The following is a 21,844-nucleotide window of genomic DNA, read 5'->3' on the forward strand; positions in this document are numbered from 1 at the left end:
CATATAACTTGTTGAAATTCTAATCATGTGCTAGTGTGGTTTTGTCAACTAAAGTACTGTCTCCTAATGGTAGCAAGCTGTTTTGGTTTGGCAAACAATAAGCTTGTGAGCTAACGTTAGCCAGCTCACAAACTAGCAGCTAGCTAGGTACTCTTCTTCTTCTTCTGTAAGACATGATGGCATTGCATTGTGGTATACAGGAGAAGTACAATTTTCAGTACACTGTGGGTATTTTATAGTGAATTATATAGTGAATCAAATGAACCGTTGAGAATTCGGACACTATTACAAAATGGTGGACACACTAGCCTATATAGTGCACTATTTCTGTAATAGGGTTTTTCAAACAGAGCTAATGTTAATGTAGACTAATGTTTGCTGACTTTTCTCTCTATAGGTCCATGGACCGGCCAGTCAGCACGTCAGTAACAGCAGCATCACAGTCAGCACCCCTGCCGTCTCAGCCCTGATCAGGGGGCCAATGGTTGAAGACCACCGGGACGAATACAGAAAGGAAGCACTCAGGAAGGGGAAATGTCTCTCCATAGGCATCCAGGTATTTATGAGAAGAGAGTTGAGGTGAGGGGGATGGAGGAGGAGGAGAGTCTAGTGCTGTTTCTGTTCTGTTGAATAGGCCTTAATGCAGCCTGCAGTGCAAGTGTGGTCTTTATTATAGCTAATGGTTTGTTCTTGTTTTTCAACTTTTACAGCACTTTGTGACTTTATTAAGACTTAGTTCCTTGAAAACCATGAGAGTGGTGGCACTCCATAAACAAAAATTGTTAGATAAATGATTCCTTTGAAAAGTAGTAGTAGTAGTACTAGTAGTAGTAGTAGTAGTAGTCAGTGGTGGAAGTACTGAGATCTTTTACTTAAGTAAAAGTAGCAATACAACAATGTAAAGATACTCCATTACAAGTAAAAGTCCTGCATTCAAAAAGTAGTAGAAGTACAATATTTCCCTCTAAAATGTAGTGGAGTATAAGTATAAAGTAGCATAAAATGGGAATACTCAAGTAAAGTACAAGTACCTCAAAATTGTACTTAAGTACAGTACTTGAGCAAATGTACTTAGTTACTTTCCACCACTGGTAGTAGTACTAGTAATAGTGGTCGTGGTGGTATTGGTACTGTAGTAGCAGCAGTACATCATTCAGTATGTTAATAATGCGTTCCTGTATCTCTTGGCTCTGCCCTGCCCTCTTGTGCTGAATATTGTTTATATACCTCCAAACACCAATGCATTTCATAACCATCTAACTTCACTCTGGGGGTGGATGACCGAAGTCTCTTCCACCATTAATCCCATGTTTGGGGAGTGACATGCATTGCAATTTAAATAAAATAGGATACAAAAAACATAAATTATAGTGATACAGTGATTAAGTGTTGGATTACACAGAAACAATTTTCACTCATCGATTATGGATGCAGATTATAGTATGTAAATTGGAAGTCATTGTTATTTTACTATGGATACCGGAGGTAAAGTAATCCAAAAGTTAGTGAGAGTAATCAGATTATGTTTCTGAGTTTGAGTAACACAGTGGATTACATTATGCATTACCATTTTAAGCAGGTAATTAGTAATCGTAAATCAATTATATTTTCAAAGCAGTCTTCCAAACCCAAATTAATTATAAGACTTTTCAATACAGGTTTAACAGTCTGATAACACACTCATTGGTATCCTCAAAGCAGTGAGGTAATCAGGAGTCTTTAATAGGTTACATTTTGATCCTCATTAATTATAGAACTAATGAGGTATCTAATAAACTGATAACCGCCTCAGTGGTATCCCCAAAACACTTATAACTTTAAAACTTATAACTTACATTAGTTTGATACTACTGACTATGATGTATACTATTCATTTATGCCATTAAGATTTATGTCACACAAAAAGGTGAATAACTCTATTCCATAAATGAAAAGGTGGGTAATAATTAATATAAAAGGATTTTTTTTTGGTGGGTTTGCCCTCCGCTACATCCCTGTATACAAGCCATACAAAACAATAGTACACATGAAATGTTGGGTCCATATGAGGATTACCCAATGACCGAGAGTGCATGTATATTAGTTTAATTAGTTGTAAGTAGTAGGGATTTATCCAGCATCTTAATTATATCTTCTGTCTCTTGTAGGTGGATGGACCAGAGGAGGCTCAGGATCCAGAGGACCCGTCCAAGTTCACCTCCATAGGGGTGCAGGTGGAGGATGATAGAGGGTGAGACACAAGTTATATTTTCTTTTTCTTTTTTTTTTTTGACTCATTCACTGAGTAACCACTTCAGAACTGAATGGATGCTGGTAGACTTTGTAACTCTATTCTGCTGTGGTCAGGAAATGTCACACATAGAGAACTGAAACATCATAACTGGGTTAGAATAACCAGGTAAGCTCATATTCTGAGTAGAAGACACCTGATTAAGATGCCTGGCTTACTCCCATATCCCTTACAAATTGTGGAATTGTAGGGTTCAATGCTACTGACGACAGACATGACGTGATGCGCACATTAGACGCATTAGAGACTGATTTAGATCAATTCCTATACACTGACAAACTTTTCATTTTGTGGTGGTGTTTGTGTCAACTTTTTCTTTCTTGGAGGCAAATGAGCCATGCTGACTAATGCAGGGCTCCGCAAGGCATACTTCCTACGTTTCTATTTACAAGCTGCACACGGTGCACGCTATGGCTGCGATGACGCCGAGGCTTCAAATCCCCCGCCCCCGCAAGCATGACTCGTGGTGTTCGATGTCAACGGTTTTCAATTTCATCGCCCCCTCCACACAGAATCTGGATACTTTACTACCAGACCCTTGATATGTTATCAAGGATCTGAGAGCGAGACTATTGTGGCATGGACGCATCTTACTGCTTTCACTTTTGGTTTTCCCCGTCAGTCAAACTCACTCAGATGCCATTATGGGTGATGTCAACAGAAACATGGTGACCAGCAGTACTTACTATTACTATTACTATTGGGATCATCATTTGTCTCCCCTATGCTACAAGTAAACTACTATTGCCCAGTCAAAGAGAAAGGGGACATATTCTGTTAATTGGTTTATTCATGACAACAGGGTCACAGTATCAAAGGTTCATGGAAACCTGAATAAGACCTTGACCAGAGTATGGGCAATAGCCAGATACACAACATGGCCAAAAGTATGGGGACACCACCCCATTGCTGACAGCTATATAAAATCAAGAACGCAGCCATGCAATCTCCATAGACAAACATTGGCAGTAGAATGGGCCAAATCTGGGTGTGGAAGATGCCAGGAGAACGCTACCTGCCTGAATGCATTGTACCAACGGTAAGGTTTGGTGGAGGAGGAATAATGTTCTTCATGGCTCAGGTTAGGCCACTTAGTTCCAGTGAAGGGAAATCTTAACGCTACAGAATACAAAGACATTCTAGACAGTTGTGTGCTTCCAATTTTGTGGCAACAGTTTGGGGAAGGTCCTTTCCTGTTTCAGCATGGCAACACACAAAGCGAGGTCCATACAGAAATGGTTTTTCGAGTCCTGACCTCAACCCCATCCAACACCTTTGGAATGAATTGGAACGCAGACTGCGAGCCGGGCCTAATTGCCCAAAATCAGTGCCTGACCTCACTTGTGGCTGAATGGAAGCAATGTTCCGACATCTAGTGGAGTGGAAAGCGGAGGCTGTTTTAGCAGCAAAGGGTGGACCAACTCCACATTAATGCTCACGATTTTGGAATGAGATGTTCAATGGGCAGGTGTCCACATACTTTTGGCCATGTAGTGTATGTAAACGTAGCCAATGGTTTGGCGGACAAGGAATTCCGAAAGGCTTATGCCCAAATGTTCAGATGGTTAAACAAGCAAAGAGAAAAGGAAAGTGAATAGTTTTTGAGAGTCGTTTACAGGCAAACAAGGTAGAGACTGGACTCTTTGGTCCACCAAAGCCCAACTCCTTCGCAGTCAGCGCAAAGGATTAATTTCATACTAATTCATTCATTCATTCGTTCATTCATTCACTCATTCACTCACAGTCAGCCTATCTGCCATGTCGTTAGGAGGCATGGAAAAAAAAGGTTACAAGGATGCCTTTCGAAGTTCTACCATTTTTTTTCTCTTGTTGGTATCTCAATATATTGACTTACGAACAGGTGGATTTTTTTTTTTTTGCCAAGATGCACAATTAAATTAATACATTTTTTTTTTCCTGTTGCTACCTTAATAGATTCTTAATAAATACACTAAATAAACTGACTTATAAACAAGTGAAATTTTTTTTAGCCAGGAGCCCTTTTTTGAAATCTGAAGTTTTTTTTCACTTGTTCTTAGTCATTATATCGAGATAAAGTTTGACAACTTTTGACAAATGCAAATAGCAGTTGTCAGTTGTCACAACTCATGTCTGCCTTTATTATCCTTGCATAATCAGCTGATCTACTGTAAGGGGTGACATCCTTGGGAAAAGTCATATTATGTGCAAATTTGTGGTAGCCAGGCTGCATGCATATTCTCCAACATGTACTGCTAACTATTGTTGCATTACTGTGTTACATTTGAGTTAATTTTGAAAACCTTACAGTTCATTTTGGAACAAAAAAAGAAATTATCTGAAACAACTCAATATCTCTAAAACATGAAATATCCAGTCCAATGATTTCAGTTACCTACTATCTTCTTACTGTAATCAGATTACATGTGATTCAGTACTCTTGTCCCTGAAATCCTGTTACATGTAATGTGTTTCCCCTCAAACTTTGATTCAAGCAGAGCTACAGTCTAGCTGAGTCATTTCCTCCTGTCCTGTAATTGTCTGGCTCTCCGCTCGCAAACAAACACCCACACACTCATCTGCCAAGGTTATCCTTTGGGATGAAGTGAAGGAGTAATAACTATGGCTGACATATTAAAGTGTTTGAGCGAGTTCCAGCCTCTGTGCAGTTTTCTTCAGACCATCCTCCTAGTTCAACTATCTGTACAATAAATTAAAACTTCACCATTATTTCATTTACAAGTGAGCACAATTAGAGAATGTAGAAGAATCATAGTGTCACTGTTATCTCTCTATCTATAATACAGATAGTCATGGAATTCTGGACAAAATCATATCTAACAATAAAAAAAAAAAAAAAAAAAAGTTATTTAATAAAACAGTGATGGTAGTTGCATTCTCTCACTAATGTTTGTGTGGTGGGAGTCTGTATGGCGCCATCAACAGAACAGTGACATCCCTGCAAGTCACAGATAAATAAACATGACAGGAGCCTGGAGGAAAGATGGGTCAATGGCAGGGCCGTATCAAGATTATTGATAGCACATTTGGAACCATCAGGACTGTCACATTCTAGAACATCAACAGTCAACATCAGTTCACCTTAAACTCAAGTGAGTTGCAGAAAACCCCCTTATCATAGTGGTTCCCAGTGTGGGGCCCGAGGACCACCAGGGGTCCTTGAGAGGGTTCCAGGGGTCTCCAGCAAATTGATGAATTGAATTTTTAAACCATTAATTTGTTTACCAGAAGTTAACACAATTGTATGTTGTTGAATGTAGAAAAATTACTGTTTTGATCATAGTTTCACTGTTATCTCTCTACCTACAACTACTGTTTCCACTTGGTCCACCTTCGTTTCTTTTCTCCCCAGCATTACAAACAGTATGCAATGGTCCTCAAACTTCTATACCGATTTATTGGAAGTGGTCCCTGGAGGAGAATAATACCATTACCTTTTCCATTAATAATAACATTACTTGCCTGACACTACAGAAACTGAGAAACCTTGCTCTGTGGAACTTACTGTGTTTGTCTCCCCCTGCTGGCCAGGTATCGTCGGTTCCAGCGCTCTAACAGTGTGACAGCAGCAGTACAGGTAAGCTTTCCAGCCTTGCTCTGTTATAGTCAAAGGATTTATTTAGCCCTAATTATAAAAAAAAAAAACCTTTATTGTTATATAGTTATTTTCATGAATACTGTGTGTTTATTCTGTGCTTGCTTACTTTTGGGAAAAGTTCATTGCAGGTTTTTCAGACTGTTTTTATGTAGCTGTGGTCAGGGAGGAACCTCCATGATATTGGAGGTGGATGACGCTGACTGGGCAATATTTGATAAGAGGCCAATATCAACCTCTAGCCCTAATACCAGTCAATCAATATCAGCTGATCTTGACATGCCAGACCTGCTGGCTGTCAGTCCCTCAACCTAATAGTCAATCACTCAATCAATCAGTCATTAAACTAATCGATCGATTAATTAATCAATCCAGGCAGATCTGGACTTGCCGGACCTGCTGGACACCCCTCTAGACTCCCCAGACACCGACATGGACATCCCGTCTTCTGGAACCATCTCTCGGCAATACTCCCGCGATGCCGCCACCTCCACCGTCAGCATCCAGGGCTCAGGGAACCACTACCACGCCTGTGCCTCAGACGACTACGACGACGTGGGCTTCGACCCGTCCATCCTACCCCCGCCGGACCCCTGGATAGATAGCGTGTCCGACGACCCGCTGGAGGTCGGCTTCGATAGCTCCGCCATCCTGGAGGTATGTGGCCGTTTGTTGTGTTCAGTGGTATACCCTGAGTGGGGAAAGCAGGGCTCTAGTCAAGACTGCCTTCGTTGGGTCAGTTCCAAGACCAGGTCCAGTCGAGTTCAAGTCGAGACTTGGGTCAAAGGGGGTTGAGACTGAGAACAGAGCAAATCAAGTCCTACTCATGACTAACAAAATAGGAAAGAAACAGTGTACATACTGTATCTTTCTTAAGGATGAACAGAGATGTAGATCTATCTGGAGGAACTCTGTGCTCTTCCCTTCAACATTCAACTAATCACTGCATAGAAATTTGAGGACCATTACATACTATGCACAGGTGTAATCCCTTCAATTGTTTGTAGTGCTGGGGAGAAAACAACAAAGCAAAGGTGGGCCAGGTGGAGAAAAATATATGTTGGCTGGAAAAAAGTCGAGTCAACATCCAATAGGAGCCAAGAACAAGAGAGGTCTGAGTCAAAACAGAGACCGAGATGGAGATAAGTCCAAGATGTCACAAGACTGGACTTGAGAACTACAGTGCTAGGGTAAAATATTCTGAACACCTTCATGATGAGTTGTACTCGTCCTTCTTTAACTTGTTTCCTCCGCTTCACCTACATTTCCCCTTCATGGCAGGATGTCTACAGACCCTGAAAAAGTTTGAAAACATCTAAATACAAGGCCTTAAAATTCCTTAAATACAGTTAAATGGAATATTTTAAGTTTAAAATTCAATTCTAGAAGTCTTAAAAATGTTTCTTGGTGGTTTTATGGTGAGAAATCGGCCGAGGCTTAATGTTAAATTCTGATATGACTACAGTTTTTTTATTTTCACACTTATGTCAGTGGCAAAAATTGTCTTGTATTTAATCTAACTGGTGTGAAAAAAGTCTTACAAACTGAAACTTGCAGACACCGTGCATGACCAAAGTGAATTTAATAGGTGAAATCAATAAGGGATTGTACCTTACACCAGGATTCATATGGTCTACCATCCCAGTCAGAAAAAATACAAGCAATTTTAATCATTTTTATTATTTTCACTTCAGCATTCACTAGCATCAGTAAAATAACATGAAGCGGTGTCACCAAATATCCAAAAGGCAGCCCATTCAGTTCATGTTTTTTCAGTTCATTCAGTTCTCCTGAAGGGATGCAAATTTCCCAGTGGGTCTTTTTAATTTGCAATTCTTTTCTCCATATAGAGCATGGTGAAAGTATATTGAGTCATTCCTGGGTCATGGTATTCCTCAGGAAACTGACTTAGCACTGTAGCTGTTTTCACCAGGGATGTTTCTTTTTACCAACAGGGAGGTGTGGCCTGTGTAATATTTGGCTGTTCATAATTTTAATTTTATATCACGCATGCGTTTTATATCAAGCGTCATCGCATGTTTGAAACATTCATGCAGTAGCTAAGGTGTAAGATGCAAAACTTATGTGCTGAAATGCTTTCCTCTATGCCTAGGTGATAATAACATGAATACAATTATATGGACTCTAAATCTGATATTTGATAAACAGCCTATCTGCTACTTTGTTCATATTAATAATATTGATGACAGGGTATTAAGATACTAGATGGTTCAGCAGTCAGTTTGACAGTAACGGCTGTCCTTGGTGTTGTACAGATAACTTACTAGCAATGTTATCAGTCTCATTTCATGCCTTTTAGCTTGATAAAAGTGTTAATTCTTAACATTTTACAGTTGACAACAGAGGCAGCCAAATAAAGTCACCATGGCCTACATCATGACAAACAAAATTTCAAAATGTTTAGATTTGATTCAACAGTGATCTGAAAAAGCATGCTTTAAACAGGAATCTTTAAGCTAGTGTAGCCTTAACAAATGCCGGTAATGTAATAGAAGTAAATGTAATAAAGTGTATAATGTAAGAAAAGCCAATACTGTAATATTATAATCTTGAAATGATAACGTAGTAGCATTTTTCCAATTATATTATAACTTTTTATCTGGTTATTACAGTGCTGACTTGGTAACCTTTCTTTGGCTGAATAATGTAATAACATCAACCAATAATGTAATAAGACTCTGAAATCTCTTTAAATGTATTTTCCACATCAAGTAAAAAGTCAGAGTAATACTAACAGTAACGATTGGTTTTTGAAAATAAATTTGTAAATAACCTGATATTCGCTATACTGGTGTAAAATGGGCTTGTGGACAGGGCTGCATATTAAGCCTCTTTCTCTTTTCTAAGAAAAGTTTTCTCTCACTATCAACAAAACATCATCAAATTAATATTGGGTAATGTCAAAAGGTCATAAAGGTTAATTTAACTTTTGCCAGTAAAGAAAATACGTTTTTATAAGATTATTACATTATTGGCTTTTGTTATGTTATACGCAGTTATTAGGTTACATGCCTCTACATGTGTGTATCTGTTTGTTGTAGTATTGCTGGTAAAAATATGAAGAGGTAATATATTTGAATGGTAGGTGGTGCAGCGGTCAGTTTGTCAGAGAGATGGACGCTGGTTTCTGAAGCTGCTGCAGGCCGAGACGGACCGCATGGAGGGCTGGTGTCGACAGATGGAGCTCGATCAACGGGAAAATGACCTGCCAGACGATAGTATGTCTGTGTGCGTGTGTGTGTGTGAGGGTGTGCATGTCATATTTGTGTCCAGACTCCAAGCATATGTTTCTCTATAGGAAAGTTGTAATTTTGCCTGTAAACTGATATTGATATTAGGGTTCTACCAATATGGGTTTTTGAAGCTGCTGATAGCCAATATCGATAACACTTTACAATAAGGGTACATTAATTAAGGGTTAGTTAATGCTTAATAAGAATTAACTAACCCTTAGTTAACGTTAACTAATGTGTCTGGTAATAATTTGCTAATGGTGTTCATGTTAACTAAGGTATTAATTTATACATTATTTAATAGTTTATAAAGATGACTATTAAATAATGTATAAATTAATACCTTAGTTAACATGAACACCATTAGCAAATTATTACCAGACACATTAGTTAACTGTTAATTAAGAGTTAGTTTATGCTTATTAATAATTAACTAACCCTTAATTAATGTATCCTTATTGTAAAGTGTTACCCCAATATCAATATTCAATATCTTCAAACTTAACCATTTCTTAACAATTCCAAAAAAGTATTCAGTGTTTCCCTCCGAATTGTATTTTTTATGGGTTAGAAAAACCTCTGAAACAGCATTTAGATAATGGGACACTAAAACTAGTGGATAATAACACTAGTACTACTAGTACTGTTAATAATAATAATAGTAATAATAATAATAATAATAATAATAATAATGATAATAATGAAAAAAAAAAAAAAGTAAAAAAAAATAATAAAAAGCCAAATAAAGCCATTAGAAATGTCCAAGCCCATGGGGCAACTGATTTGACAGTGAGAATATGAGCTTGATTCACCATTTTGGAAAAGTGCTGCATCTCAAAGATAGAATATTTTGGTACAGGTCCTAAGGGTGTTTTCACATTACAATGCTACACCTTGCCATTGAACGACACTGTAGTATTCCAGGGAACTGTTAATCTGACAACATAATCCTTTGCAATGCCTTGGAGATACTTACCGCTCTGGGATTTATGGTAGGTTTCTCTCTAGCAAGTGACATTTCAAGGCTTGTCAAATGTCTTAGGAAAAGTATAGACAAAACAGAACTCCCCTGTAAACAGTACATATGCATTAGGTGAATGTATATACATTCATTTTCGTAAAATATTGACCGAGGCAGTGGGTGTGCCGCTTTGTACTTAAGAAAACATAGTGTGTCTGTACCCACCGTGCAGGAAAAAAAAGAAAAGAATATTGGTAATGTCTCCGTTAATGGTCGCTACTGGCTAGGCAATTATAATACCGAGCAAGCTAGGGTCAGTAAACTCTTTCCTCTTTGCTGTAATTTGACTAAAAATAACCCAAACAACACGCCATGAACCAACAAAACATTGCACGCATATTGTCATTTCCTTTCCATGGAGACTGGATCACCTTTGCAAGAGAAATAGCGAAAAAAAACGTTTTTTTGATTTGGATCTCAAATGCATCGAACATGCATCTGAATTTTGGTTGCTCGAGAATCAAGTGTTTAGGAATCATGCACTTCCTGTTTGCATATCTTTGCCATTAACTTCATTAGTGCACCACGGCCAAAAACTGGATCAACTTTGCGGGAGAAACAGGTTTTGCATAATTCAAAATGGTAGAAAAACTGTCATGGGTGAAATGAAAACCAATATGTGCAATGGATTCATCTTGAACCAAGGAATCTGAGGGAAAAGCAAGTTGTTTCTAGGCCTTTTGGTTTAACTTTTTTGTCTGAGTAGTGGGGGAGACTTGAAACCTGTCCACCAAATTTGATTGCTGTAGGATTTACAGGCTGATTCTCAAACCCAAGAATGTAAGTAAGTTCTTCCCAAGTTGTCTTGGAGAGAATAATTCTCTTATGAAAGTGACACAGAGATGCTTCCTTATAGTTTTAGATGGACTGTATGCTTCATGTGGTGCACGATATTAATTAAGACAAACAGTTGTTAATTTTCCCAGTTGTTTCAATTGGCTCTCTACTGTAGACTACAGCGCTGTTTGAACATGATGCGTTGTTCTCGCAGTGAATCTCAGAGCTTTTCATTTGTCGTCGGTCAATTCACCTTCCAATGCATCCTCGCCTGGCAAGGAAATTTCCAGGATCTTTGTCCGTCCTCTCGTTCTTTTGGATCCTGCTCGGGTGGTTAGATATCACATAAAACAGGTCATGGTGGACAAAAGAATGCACGAGAATGCATACTGAGAAAGAGCCACAGTCTCTGAGGTACAGATTGTTTTAAGGCAGAAAACCAAGAAGAATCCTAACCAAAAAAATAGGGTTCAAGCATAGCCAGTGCTAGGACCCCTAAGAGCATATTCACATGTACTTGTGTGGGTATAGGATCAATAGGATCAATTCAGGCAAAGGGTTTTCCATACACAGCCAATTCTAATAATACTGACTTGACCACATTCTGTTTTTAATGAAAAGCCAAATCGGCCCCATATATCAGCAAACCAATATATCAGTCTAATCCTAATTTGTATTATTCCATTATTTACAATTAGTGTAGGTGGGATGTAAAAGATTACATTGGGTTGTCATGAGGTTTGTTTGAAGATTGTTTTATCGTTGATCATAGTTCATATTCTTTTCTAATGATGCAGTGACAACAACAGTGATAATCAGTAAACTAACCTAGTGCTACATACATGATGGTAGATTAAAATATCACAATGAAAAATAAAATGAAATCATCAAGAATAGCTCACTACTACAACAAAGAAGTCCAACAAACAATATGCAAAACCTAAATACCTCCACAGGCAATTTGAACTGTAAAGAATCTATCTGAAATCAATCTTCCAGTGCAACTGCAGTGAAAACTAACATCAGCAGGAGCAGTAACTTACCATCCATCAATTGGCCTATAAAGGTTACTACCACAGGCATTTCAGACATGGCAAGGACCTAATGAAAATACTACAGGCTCTTAGACACATCAACGCATGGAGATGCTGGACCCTCTGACACGTAGAATACATATTATTTATAGGAAAGTATGTTGTGTTTGCTGAAAGAAAACAATACATTTTCTCAGGAATAATTGAATGCAAGTTAGCCTCTGTTTAAACTGTGTATCTATGCTTGCAGTCCTAGGGAAGATGAGGAGTGCGGTAGGAAGTGCTCAGCTTCTCATGTCCCAGAAGTTTCAACAGTTCAAGGATCTCTGTGAGGAGAACCTGGTGAGTCTGACCAGCTTTATTCGCACTGGGAACATGCAGTCACGGTCCTAACTGACTTCTGTTTGTCAAAGTTCAGTTTACTTGGAGTAAATTCAACTTTGGATTTACTTTAGAGTAACTAAATACCAAACCCTGTGTGAAGCCTGACATCTAATGGTAAAAGAATGCTACTGAAATTGCCATCTGCTATTGGCTGATCTTTGGTGCCAGGTGATGTCACCGTCTATAGAGTCCAACAGGTGGTGACATCACCTGGCACCAAAGATCAGCAAATAGTAGATGGTTTGGTGTTTAGTTCTTTAAATAATGTTACACCTTTCACTTACTATGCAGCTCTTTGTCTGATGTGAGACTGACTGGATAGTAGGTCTCAGTACAAACAGTTGAAGATACAGCAAATGGGAATGGTGTAAGATTTCTTGTCCAGACACATTCCTTTGTTTCAATTCTCAGTTTCCCTTTTTCTCCTTCTTCCACTTTTTTATTTTCTCCTTCAATCCCCCCATCCCCTTCTCATCTTCTTATCTCATCTTCCCATCCACAATCTCCTTTCGTCCTCCTCCCTCCATATCTTCTCCTTTTTGTCTCACTGGCCTCTTTTGACTCTTTGTTTCTCCTCACTCTCATCTCCACTTCTCCCTGTCCTTTTTATGCCTTCTCTTAGAAGAAAATTAAAAATACACTTATTTACTGCCACATTTGATTAAAGCTGAGCTAATATACAGCCATCTTAACAGCCTAAATTAGGAAGTGAGCCTGCAACAGAGAAGAGCGTCCCATCTCCCGTAATTAAGGCGGCATAGATTCACCCTGTCTTCCAGGTTATAAATATCTTTGTACGACCAGCGAGGGAAGGATATGGGCTTTCTGCCCAATGTTATTAAGTGATTATTGAAAAGAGGAAGATGTTTATGATATTTTCAAGAAAGATTTGTTATTTTCTCTATAGAATGGCATTTAAAGATTACCTGCATTATAATGAGGCCAAATTGTAGAAGGCAGTGTTTGTTAGCAATACTAGAATAAACAATATTGTGAGAACTAGGAGGTTTAAAGAGTAACCAAATCCCAAACCCAAATCTGTGTGAAGCCTGACATCTAATGGTGAAAACCAGAGTACTGAACTGGCCATCTGCTATTGGCTGATCTTTGGTGGCAGGTGATCTCACCTTCTATAGAGTACAACAGGTTCAGCACTTGCATGGTAAAATACCAGAAATCAAATTTGAAGTTAGGCAAATTTTGACTCCCTGTATTTCATGAACATTGTAAAATTGAAAATTGATTTGTGAGGGTTTGCCGTTCCAAATTGTTTTTTGAAGCAACTCATGGACCTAGTGGCATGGCAATGTCTTTTGATGACACACTGAACCAGGATCATTGCCTCCTCTGCAACACTACTGAACTGTGTAGGCTGCTTTACATCTATGACACTGTGTGGCCTTGTTAAATTGCAGTATCCCACTGGTGCAGGAAGAGGGATAATTGAACTGCTAAAGTGTATTCTTGCTGTGATATTTTGATATATGATTAGGGATTGAGGACCACCTTGTCAAAATTGCAGAGACTGACTTGAGTGTGTTACCATAGTTGTCTGTAATGATTGAAGAAAAAAATGTCTCAACCAAGATAATGTTTTTTGACAAAATTAGTAATGATAATAATAATTATAATGATAATTTTCAGGCAAGGCAATACAGAGAGGTTAAACAAGGATGCTCACTGTCCACATATCTGTTTATTGTAGCCATTGATATTCATGCCCAGAAGGTAAGATTTAAAGGTTTAAATATAAATGGAATATAATCAAAAATCTCTATGTATGTAGATGATACACTCTTCCAAATTTGCAGACATCCTCTGTGACTGAACTGGTGGAAGACTTGGGCAGTTTTGCCCTTATTTCTGAAATATCACCAAATTATGATGAGAATAGTTCTACGTATTGGTTATTTAAAAGGAACCTATAAGGAATCCATGATAATAATAATAATGATAATAATAATAAATATGAACCTCCAGAAACCACAGCGGAAGTCAAAATGCAATTATTATGGTATAACGGAAACATACTGATAAACCAGAAACCTTTTAACTTAATGGCAATGTTAAATAATGGCATATTATTCATATTATTCTGGATGAAAAATGTAATATTAGGACCTGTAACATTAGGAAACTATGTAGAGGCAGTAGGATAGTGGTTTGTTGTCCACACATGAAGAACTTAACTTGGATGGAAAGAAAAGAAAATTAATAAGCAATTGTATCAATTCTATGTGTTTCAAAATAACTTGTCTGCTTCTCTGCTAAATATTCAATGTAAGTGGGAAGATAGTATATTAGATTACCATTATCTTGGAAACAAATCTTCAATCTTATAGCCTATATAAAACAACTAATGACATCTCCATAAGAATACCTCAGTTTAAGTTAATTTTCTTACAACACAAAAGATGCTCAGCATTTTTGAGTGTCCGACTTGGCCAGGTGTCTAATGAAGGCAGCGTTTGCGGGTGGGAAACCTGTCCTCATCGTCAACTCCCACTGGTTGGCGCCTGTTAAGTAGGTGGTGGTGGGGGAGATGGCGTGAACCTCTGCCCACATTATGCTATCCCAGGAGAACTCCTCACTGTCAGATGAAAAGAAGCGGCTGGTGAATCCTTGTATATCAGAGAAGACGTGTGGTAGTCTACACCCTCCCTAGCCAATGCGCAAAAAATAACAAATATTATGCTTGGTGACCTAAGAGACACAAAAGGCCAAAGTGAGATAAATAACCTGCTGATTATAATGGGAAAAGACTATCTTTAAGTCTGCATTTAAACCTAGAAGCGTTTTAAAGTATCAATGAAATTTAGAGAGCAATATCATTAAAACAAAAGAACAAAACTAACGCCATAAGTTGAAGGTTGGAAGGTTGAAGGTTAGAAATATGAGTTTCTGACAATCTCAGAAAGCACCACATCATGGCATTTCACCTGAGATTTAGTTTCCTAGTTTCGGGTGTTGCTTCAGCATATGGTGGGTGGGGCATGTGTTATGGCATAGCACTGGGGCCCACTCAGGGTGTACACCCCTTTCCTACCTGTATGGGCAACGTGACCATACTGGATGGTGTATTTAGAGTAAAGAAACACCAAATTCCTTTCACTATTACTGACATTCCTTCATTTATTTATCTTTCATATATTGCCATTATTGTTAGTATCCTTTATGGTTTCCAAATATTAGTATTGTCAACTCTAACCTGTGCAGCAATCATGGGGGAGAGAGGGCAGGGAGTGGGGTGGGAGATGTTTTTTCCTTTTCCTTTGTTAATCTGGAGTATGTGTTTTATTTCTGTTTAATTTATTTAAATTAGCATCTGTTGTGATGCTAATTGATGTAATGATCTTTTAAGTTATTTCATTTCATGACCTCGTATACATGCCCCCTTCCCACTATATGTTATTCTACCTTGTGTACCTATTTCCTTGCCTTGTATCTGTCGTTTCAATTAAAAAAGTTCATTGCCATGTACAGGGGTAGCAACACTAATTTAGACCAGTGGTTCTCAATCGATCCTGGTTCTCTGGGCCCAGAGCCCTGCTGGTTTTCATTCCAGCCATCTAATCAGGGACTATTTTACACCTGGGATGCCAGGTAAATGCAATTAACTGCAATTAATTACCTGGTATGATAGAAAGCCAGCAGTACTCTGGATCCTGAGGATCAGGAATAAGAACCACTGATTTAGACCATTTGATTTTATAGCCAGATATGTTCCCAAACTCTATTTAATAACAAGGGGAGACAGTTATAAACATTACTAAGATATAATAAAATGTCATTAGCATTAAGTGATAAATTGTACACACATAAATGGTGCACACAACAGAGATGGGAGCATGGTTTTGGCTTGAGAGAGAGTGCAAACCATAGCGGACTTTGGGGACACCCTTGCCGTGTACCTGAGGAAATGGCAAACTTAGCTGAGAAATTACTACCTGTTATGATCATTGCAGTAGGACTGGTGTATCATTGATAGAAAACTAGCTCCAAAGCCCATGTTGTCTTTTTTTTAGTATTAGTGAAATCAAGGCTGTTTGCATTTCTGGAAAAGAAGCCATTTTCAGTGGAGAACTGTATCATATCATGTAGCAGCGGTCCTAACAAAGGCCAAAATGTAAGTATAGCAAGTGTAGAAATGTATAGCAAGAGTATAGTACTGTGGTTTTGATGGCATCCTCAATGGGTCATGGGGGAGTCGAGGAGATCTTGATCTCTTTTTCTGAGTTTTTTTAATCATGTTTGCAAGGCGCTTTGAGTTGCTCTACAAAATTTTTACCTGACGTCTACATCTTTTTTTATTCCTCTTCCCTCCCTCTCGCTCTTTACCTCCTTCTCCTCCCCCTCCTTGTCCTCCTGCTCTTCACCAACCTGGCTTAGAACCCCAATGCCCACCCTCGTCCCGTGGCCTCAGACCTGGCTGGTTTCTGGGATATGCTTCAGCTCTCCATCGAGAACATCAGCCTCAAATTTGATGAGCTTCACCAGCTCCGAGCCAACAACTGGAGACCCCTGGACCCCCCCGAGAGAAAGGTACACACATATAAGCTTCCAATATGGCCACCTGGCTGGCTGGTTGACCAAGGATGGGATGTTTTCCCATCATTATTTCTAATACAAGAGCACTGGCTTCTTTCTTAGTGATTTTGATCATCCCTGCTGGCAGACTGGCTGGCTGGCTACATTGTATTGTTACCTTAACTGTATAGGCTTTTGCTCCAGCCAGGGAGTAACACACATCTAACTCATCTGGGCTGTATGATACAACATATTGCCAGTGGCCTGCAGAAACCTCATAAAAGTCAAACTTTGAGGAATTGGAAAAAAAAAAATCCCCATCACTACAGATGGATTTTTGACATTTTAAAATGTACTGTGTTTTCAGTTAATTGTCACAGTGTTGGTAAAAATTGGTTGATGATGTTAGCGTTCTACTACTAAAAATAATAATACAGACAATATCACAGCTTTATCACGATGAGCAATACTAAAGGATGTTGCCTTCATCTGCATGGCTGGTCTAACATTGCTCTCCTTCTCTAACTCCATGGCTATTATGATTATAACTCATTATATGAATGTCTCATTTGGCAACAAATTATTTTTGTCTATGAGCTGAAGGGATATTTTACTATTTCAAAAGCACTCTCCTTTTTAAGATGTCTGATGCGATTATTGTGGTGTGTGTGTAGATCCATCCAGTAACATTATAGATAATAGTCTGCTGAGGTAGATTTGTTTCCAAATTTCAGTTACTGTGGCACAGTAAAGTGTCTTGTATTTAGCACGAGTCTCTACTCCATAACACAGAGTTTTAGCTTGTGAGTCACCTCAGCTGAACAATCTGAACAAACAGTAGGTTTGTTCATATAAACAAACTCTTGCCGAAGCCAGTCGGGAGAAGAGCGAAAACATCTTTTCCATCCAGAAAAGCCTTCAATGCCGTTCTTTGCTCTTCTTTCAATGAAGAAATACTCTCCAGTTCAGAAATAACTGATGTTATAGCAGCATCTACGCTAGCCTCTTTAGGAGCCGCCGTTGTTGTGAATGAATAGTCGCTTCTCGCTGTCGCCACACCTAAACCACGCCCCTAGCTGCCCTCACAGGACGCTGATTGGTCCGCACCGCTGTGGTTCGGCCACAAACGCATAACTTGAAGCCTGGCAAGATGGATTCTCGCGTGATCGTGATCTCGCGAATCCAGCTGCCTCGCAAGGTAAGGTACCCTCTGCAGTCGAGGTAAATAAAGGCCCGGGCCAGTATTAGAGGAAATACGGTATATATGCTAGTCAGAGCACAAATCAATTGTGTTTACAAGAAGACAGTGATAAATTGACCTGATGCTATTATTTGCTAATTAACAAGCTGACATCAATCAGATGTATGTGATTCATTGATCAGTTCCTAGTCAAAAACAGTACAGAAATGAACCATGTATGACAGCCAAGTCATACATTTAGAGATGCAAATCAGCTATCAGGATAAATTTGGAAACAAATCTACCTCATCACACTTTTCACCTCTAGCGAGAATGTTACTGTATGGATCCACACCCATGACTTGTATCTTTTTTAGATATCTTCTTTTTTCTAGCCTGGTTGTTATATATTTAGCCATTATTTGGGCACAGCTAATTCTTCAGTGGACCTCCATGATCCCGCCAACCATGAGATTTGGCATATAGAGAAACGCTGGCCTGGATTTAATCCATTTTGTATTCAGTCAATTCAGTCAAGCTGTAATACGTTGATTGTGTTAATGATAGGGCATTCATTCCCAGTTATTTATTGATAGATTAGATATGACAACTCTGTGCATATTATAGGTGAATTTATTGAATTGAAAGTGAATTGAACCAAGAACTCTGATCTTCAGACTACTAAAAAGAAAACAAAAGTTCTAGTCAACTCACTATCAGGACAACCAATATTTGTGGTTGACTGCCATGGAGCCCCTATGAACATATAGGTAATGAAAACTATTAATGTCATGCCAGTTACCATACCAACAAGTGAAATATCCCTTTAAAACATATGTACTTAGCCTTGTATCTTTCACAAAAGTTAAATGTTGCCAGTAACTTTCTTGTGTCATGCTTTGTGCAAAAATTTGTGGATTACCTTCATTAATTATTGTCACCTCATCAGTGATGTAGTGGTAAATAAAAAGGTTGGTAAACTACGACCTCCAGTTGGTGATCATCATAAGACAACAATCACCAGTATACACAAAAATAGATTATATTTTCAGAAAAGCATTACTTTATGCGTTTCCCACCCTATTCCCATACAACTTCCACCAGTTTGATACTACTTACAGTACCATGATGTAGTGTGTGAATTTACCTCATAAACTGCCTAGTGTCTGCCTGAAAAGATGGTAAGCTCTTATTTCAAAAATAAAAGGGTGGGTAAGCTGGGTTTAGGTGGGTTTACCTTCCACTACATCCCTGCATGTCATTGCTCGAGATCTTAGCAAAGTCATTTGAATACTGCTGGATTCAAATATTTGAAGCAGCATGTGTAGCGCATGATTCTGCCAACAATGCAAGTTTTGTGAGACTTTCGCCTCCCATTAAAATGGAAATCGGCTCAGAGGGGGCGCTGCATTATGTGTGGGGCAAGATTTTTATTGTAGGTTCATTTTACTATTGATGCTTCTGTTTTTGAAGTTGTCAGACTGCTTGACAAAAAATTAAGTGCCCCTCCAATCATTGGAATATTTGAAAGAGTATATGAAAGTGAACAAAATATTAGGACCACTTTCCATGAAATAGACTGACCAGGTGAATCCAGGTGAAAGCTATGATCTCATAGATTTCACCTGTTAAATTTACTTCAGTCAAGAAGGAAAGATGTAGATCAAGGGGAGGGAATGGATTACGCAAACATTGTTGCAATGCTGTATTAGGAACGTGGTCTTTATAATTTGTGTACTCAGGTCCAGATTCACTAAGATTGCACTGTGAGGACAATTTGCACATTGTTTGCCCCTTAGTTGCTTGAGTTAAGAGAGAGGTTTTGTCTTATTCACAAAAAATGTATGCAGATCAAGTGGTGGTGAAAAACAAGCTCTCGAAAAGAGCACTGCGCGAGCAAATAGCCACTTCATCACCAATTGCAAGCGTAAATTGCTTCAGCTGTAAAACTAATCCACCAGGCTGGCACCCTTACGCCCTAAAGCCTCTTTATAATTGGAGCGTTCTCTGATCTGATCTGAGATCCTCGGATGGAAAACCCTCTCCCTTGCTTGCCTGACTTGCTGGTGACGATGCTGCATCTTGCAGCATTGATCAGCCATTCTGAATGGACAAACTCCGCACAATGTCTTTACACCACCTTTCAAAGGATTTTATATGTGATACAATAATTTGGGAGTTGGTGTTGCGAAGTGTTAGTCAATTGGGTGCAATCTTGATTTGCATGGCCTCAACTTCAAAGAGTTATGTGGGCAAAATAATGAGATTTAAATATAATTGACATATGCATGACCATGACAGGAGCAAATAGGCTTTATTTTCTTTGACCAGCACTGTTTAGCAGCTTTCCAGTCTTTCTGCATGGTTAGTGAATAGCATGGCTTTCTGATTTGGTCATTTAGTGATATAGCACGCTCTTGCCTGCGCAACCCTTTAGTGGATCTGGGCCTGTGCGTTTTTTCAAATCTCATTTTTGCCTGGGTCTGTATTGTTCCTCAGCGGTATCTGTTGTGGCTTTGCATCATTTTGACTACTGACTCTGACGGCTTCCTCATTTGCTCTCTTTGTTGTCTTTTTTTTTTTCTTTCTTGTGCTTTTTTTGTGTTGACAGTGAGAGCCTTTGCAAACAGCCACGCATCAATCAGCCTAACAACAACACCAACACCACCACAGGGCCTTGACACCTCTGGGCCACCGTAGATCCATCATGTCTGTCTGTCCATCCATCCGTCCATGCTTCCTTCCTTCCTTCCTTCCGCCGCCTGCTGCTGCCTCACCGTGTGTGGTTTTCTCTGTTGTGCTCAAAAATGCAAAACTTAACTGTCAGTGTCAATGAAGACGGACAGGAGAGAGTGTGGCTAATATTCTCTGTCCACCTCTCTGCACTTAATCTATGAACTGTGCATTTGAAGAAAATCATACAGGATAGATACAAAAATACACATATACAAGCCTCAGACTATGCAGATACACACATACAACCTTACATTTCACACATTTTTACAGTAAATTACTGTAGAACCAAAATGCTTACTGCTTTAATGATAGTTACAATGGGCATCACACACACACACACAAACCACACACACACTTCTCTGTCTGTCTTTCTCCTGAAACGCTCTCCCCTCCTTCCCTACCGTCCGATCCCACCAGGAGAGGCGGCTCCCACCTCCAGTACCAAAAAAGCCACCTAAGGGCCCCCACCACCACCCCCCCCTGGCCCGAGACCGGTCATTGGAGAGCTCGGAAAAGCAGCGGCAGGAGGCCAGGAAACGCCTCATGGCTGCCAAGCGAGCGGCGTCCGTACGGCAAAACTCGGCGACCGAGAGCGCCGACAGCATCGAGATCTACATCCCCGAGGCTCAGACCAGGCTATGAGGATGTTATCAAGGGCACACACAGGGTTGACATGCACACAAGGCCGACACACACAGATGTGCCCGCCGACGCACGGGCACATGCATACGAAGTTCCAAGACCGACAAGAGAACCAGTGCCTTCAACGTCTAGCTAGCATCAGACCAAGACCTGTAAGATCAGATCAAACCTCTAAGATGACACTAAGAATTTAAATCGACTTAGAATTATCTTCCTTCCTTCCTATCTTCCTTCCTGAATCTTGTCAGGATCCTCAAAGATCTTTGACATTCCCTTTAAGACCTTTTTTTAAGATTTTGATAAGATCCCTAAATCTCATGTAAGGATTTACACAGATCTTGATGGGGTCTTAACAGGATGTTCAAATATATTAATAGGATCCCTGGGGGTCTTTTAAGATCTTG

At 39.3% G+C, this 21,844-nt stretch overlaps 1 protein-coding gene across 1 annotated transcript; it reads left to right on the forward strand.

The window, feature by feature from the left end:
• Positions 1-397: 397 nt before the first annotated feature.
• Positions 398-21,440, forward strand: LOC139654069 (disks large-associated protein 1-like; the record flags this gene model as incomplete). The annotated part of the gene is made up of 8 exons (XM_071531091.1): positions 398-556; positions 2,148-2,230; positions 5,822-5,867; positions 6,261-6,512; positions 8,992-9,124; positions 12,222-12,313; positions 16,745-16,897; positions 21,216-21,440. Coding segments are annotated over 8 exons (1,143 nt in total), but the record flags the coding sequence as incomplete, so codon positions are not given.
• Positions 21,441-21,844: the final 404 nt, after the last annotated feature.

This window comes from Centroberyx affinis, unplaced genomic scaffold, assembly GCF_046629955.1.
Source record: "Centroberyx affinis isolate AG114_WGS23_722 - 3 ecotype Tasmania unplaced genomic scaffold, CSIRO-AGI_Caff_v1 ptg002031l_1, whole genome shotgun sequence".
NCBI lineage: Eukaryota > Metazoa > Chordata > Actinopteri > Beryciformes > Berycidae > Centroberyx > Centroberyx affinis.